The sequence below is a fragment of the Chanos chanos genome, chromosome 7 (assembly GCF_902362185.1).
Source record: "Chanos chanos chromosome 7, fChaCha1.1, whole genome shotgun sequence".
Classification (NCBI taxonomy): Eukaryota; Metazoa; Chordata; class Actinopteri; order Gonorynchiformes; family Chanidae; genus Chanos; species Chanos chanos.
The window spans coordinates 34,952,990-34,956,961 of NC_044501.1; the positions used below are offsets into that span (position 1 = coordinate 34,952,990).

The window sequence follows — 3,972 nt, forward strand, 5'->3', positions numbered from 1 at the left end:
TGTGCGTCTGTGTTGTAAATGACACAGTGTGGTGATGCGTGTTCTGCATCCGTTCCTGTGTGCTCCTGTGAGATGAGGTGTGTAATGTCTGTTGGGTTGTGTTACCTCCAGATGTTGTCGTGCTCCTTGTATCTCACACTCATGTCTGTGTCGAATCACCTGCAGACACAGTTCCCTGTACACACCTACGGGGGCGACATCGAACAGACAGAAACATCCTCTAAACACTTTTTAGCTGGGTTAAACACATTTACATGAAACTGATCTGAGAACAGCTTTTACGGACAGTCAGTATGATCAAAACAGACTTATGTAAGCAATTTCTAATATTTGAACTTAATTTAACAGGAGCTTGGAACCACCAGCACAAAGTTACACAGTGTAACAGTCTAATCAACATTTACAGCAGGAGAGGTGGTGTAGTGATAGGGCGTGGTTTTTGTATAAAAATGAATAGGTTGTAATTCCATTACCGGCCACTTGGGTGCGTAGCTGCATGTTATGCTGCAGAGTGGCTAGGGGTTCCTTGTATTCTCCCGCCTTCCCCGATACCACCTCATCTAACTTCATATTCACCTGGTTCAGACGTTCACGGAACAGTCTGCAAATAGAGAAAGATCGTCGCAAGAGGCACTGCAAGGTGCACTGTTTAGCTGTCCTGTTTTACACAGGTTGTTGTTACACCGGAAACATCTTTGGTTGGCTATGATTTTCAGTGTCAAAATATTACATTGCACCGGCATACAAAGACACCTGTTCCATTATATCTCCAATAGGTTGGGGCCGTGACATGTGATGTGAGTCAGCCAATCAGAGGACAGATGTCTTACTTGTCTTTGAGTTCCAGGAACTGTTTCTCCAGGTCGGACATTTCGTCCAGACACTCCATCCTCCTCCTCTCGCAGTCCTCATCGTCCATCTCTGTAACACACATTTAGAGTACGTTACACACAAGAAACACAACCGTCTCTGTAACACACATTTAGAGTACCTTACACACAAGAAACACAACCATCTCTTTAACACACATTTAGAGTAAGTTACACACAAGAAACCACACGCCACACAACTGCATTCAGTGCTATGCTCATACGACAATTTCCTTATATAGCACTTTTCAACTACAATCGATGCAGAGAAAATCAAAGAAATATACGTATATTTATTACCAAGGAATATTTCAGTACAAGAGCTAGAGACACAGACAAAGTCGTGCGGAAATAGAGTGTAAACGACAAAGAAGTATAATCAAAAATAAAGGTACGAAAAAGAGAAACAATAAAAAAAGATTTGCAGTATCCAAAAGAAATAAACACATCATCAAATATGAATGTAAAACATAAATCCAAGTCAACTGCGAGCTCATAAAAGTATATTTTGACATTCGGAGCTCGGCAGTTTCAGAGAAACGAGGCCCTAACCCGCAAAAGCAAAGTCCCCTTCAGATTTATGCGTACGATGTATAGAGTTCAGGTTAGGAGAGTAGTTTAAAATGGTTCAGGGAAGGGGAAAAAATTTTGTTTAAATTCACTGGGGCTCTAGTATGTCTCTGGTCTACATTTAACATACCCAAAAATCACATTTTAAAACATGTACCAGAAACCGTAGAAAAACAATCTGACGTCGGCCGCTCTGAATGAAATAGTTTATGTGGGCCGTAAGGACAATTAAAGAATTAAGCAATCCATTAACCTCCTCAAGATTTGAACTGATTCACGCTTTAACACTTTTTTGTTTCTTTAATCTCAAACTGCGTGTGAATTAATGGCAAATAATGGAATTGGTGTATCTTATGGGGTTGGGATTTGGGATCCAGTTTGCCTTTGTCTTGGGACAAAATTCTAACTTCTACAAAATAGGTAAGTGAAACGGAGCTGTTCGAGAGACAAACATCGATGATTTTAAAACGTACCTGAGCTCTCTTCCTCCTCTTCTTCTTCCTCGGCTTCACTCTCCTCTGAGTCACTGCCCCTCTCACTTTCTCGTTCTTCCCCGCTCTCCTCCATCGTCTCCTCCGCCTCTCCTCCGTCTCTCTCTCTCTCTTCTTCCATCTCTCCGTTGGCCTGAGGAGCCTCTGAGTCACCCTCCGTTTCCATCTCTTCCTCCGGTTCTCTGGGGTTAGGCTGGGCCGGCATGTTGGCCCAACAACTCACCGCCCACGATTAACGACCAGGGCCAGACCTGCAAGACCCCGAAGTTCGTATACATTGATATCAGGAGTGCGTAACCGACCACTGTACTTCCGATTGGCTGAGAGGTACCCGCACCTATTAGGCGCTTGAAAGTCGAGCTCTGTTTCTGACTCGAGCGGCAAGAAGCTGTCAAACTACACGGTTCAATATTTTTTAGGATTCATGTAATGGTAATATTTTAGTGGTTAAAAGTGCAAAACAAAACACACACATCGAGACGAATTGTTAAGAATCAAATACGCGCGAGTTCCAAGCACTGATAGCTTAAATGCTCCTTAATCATCTTATTACACCTTATTACAATGTACCCACTTGACAGAATGGTTTACCGTATCAGTTATGTTCGCATCAGCAGAAATGCAGGGACGCGTACACAGAAAAACCAACAAGACGAATTCGTTCAAAATTCCAGAAACAGAACGAAGTACAGATATAAGGAGTCTTTCGTATCTTCGAGCTACTTATTATAATCTGCTGTTTCATCCATATTCGCTCCTTCGCTGCCATCTACTTATGAAACAGATGTACCAACAATTATTGAGAATAACCATCTATAATATGAGCACACATATTAAATAGTCTATTAAACAGTAATAACTTTGTGGTCAGTGGGACGTTGCTTAGTAGCTACGGCGAGTCTATGGCCTGCGTACATCACCCTCAGGCCACGGCTTTAAAACGACTACCATGCAAGAACAGCTTTAAAGCAAATAATGGCTTGGAAGTGATGATAAAGAAATAACGCGACTGTTGCTTTTCATTAAAAAAAAAACCCAACTGATCAGATACAGTCGTGAAAACTAAAAGTAGCCAGTTATTAGCTTCTAACCGACCTCTTCAGATAAAAATGCATTTTAGCCCCTCGCGCCAGCTGGGGATACAAACTTAGAAACATTCGATGCAATATCAGTACCACAGATACATCGTTACTTTTCTTAACTTTCTGAAAAGTATAGCGAACTGTAGCGCACTGTTTACAATGAATCGTAAGTCTGTCACCTGAGTTGGTCGTTGCTGCAACATTATTAGGCGGAAATTTTTCAAATTACGAATAAACTGTGGGGATATCTGTGGCATACTTAGCAATCGCTGATGCACAACAGCCTTTAATGTTTACCTTTTGTTCTTTATAAAGTTCAGCAACAGTTGAAACATCAGTAATGGTTCCTAAATCAGTCACTGGATATTTTTACTTCCTCAGCAGTACTGTTGGTTTTGCGCTAATACGTTTTTTGGTCTGGCCAATCAGTGAAATACTTGATACCGCATTAGTCCAATAGATGACGACCAGTGAAACATCGCTGTGCAATCGTGATAATTCAATGGGCAAGTCAACCAATCGTTCTACTCTACAATTGTAACCAGTTTCATTTTGAGCAAGCGGGCAGTCGTTGTTGTTTGCAAAGCCGGAAGTCCTTATTAGCCGTTCGTCCAGAAAACACCTCCGGGTAGATCTGTTACAGTATTATTGTAAATCAGACTTTTCAGTACACTCCGAAACTCACTCATGACCTCTTTATAAATGCAGTTTGTTCACTCACAACGTATTTAGGTTTCTGAGCACGAACCGTAATTGTATTTTAATGGTTGTGCGCTCTCCTGTGACGTCGTTGTGTTTACCCTACCCACACATTAGCACCCCCTCTATGTTCTTTTTTGAAAACACAGCTGTATAATATTTCATACTTGCGCCTATAATTCTCTGTGAGATCCATTCAATATCCTCTCCTACAGAAGCAGAATCACTTGAAAGAAAGGATAACAACAAAAACAAAAAGCT

General features: G+C 41.4%; 1 protein-coding gene across 1 annotated transcript in view; it reads right to left on the reverse strand.

Annotated features, from left to right (window-relative positions):
• The window catches only part of brms1 (BRMS1 transcriptional repressor and anoikis regulator), a 5,115-nt gene extending 2,980 nt beyond the window's left edge, over positions 1–2,135 (reverse strand). Inside the window, exons 1-4 of the mRNA XM_030780641.1 lie at positions 1,913–2,135; positions 831–921; positions 474–601; positions 106–185 (exon numbers count right to left, since the gene is read on the reverse strand). Coding sequence (XP_030636501.1) covers positions 106–185; positions 474–601; positions 831–921; positions 1,913–2,135 — 522 coding nt within the window. The remainder of the gene's footprint in view (positions 1–105; positions 186–473; positions 602–830; positions 922–1,912) is intronic.
• Between the last annotated feature and the right edge of the window lie 1,837 nt (positions 2,136–3,972).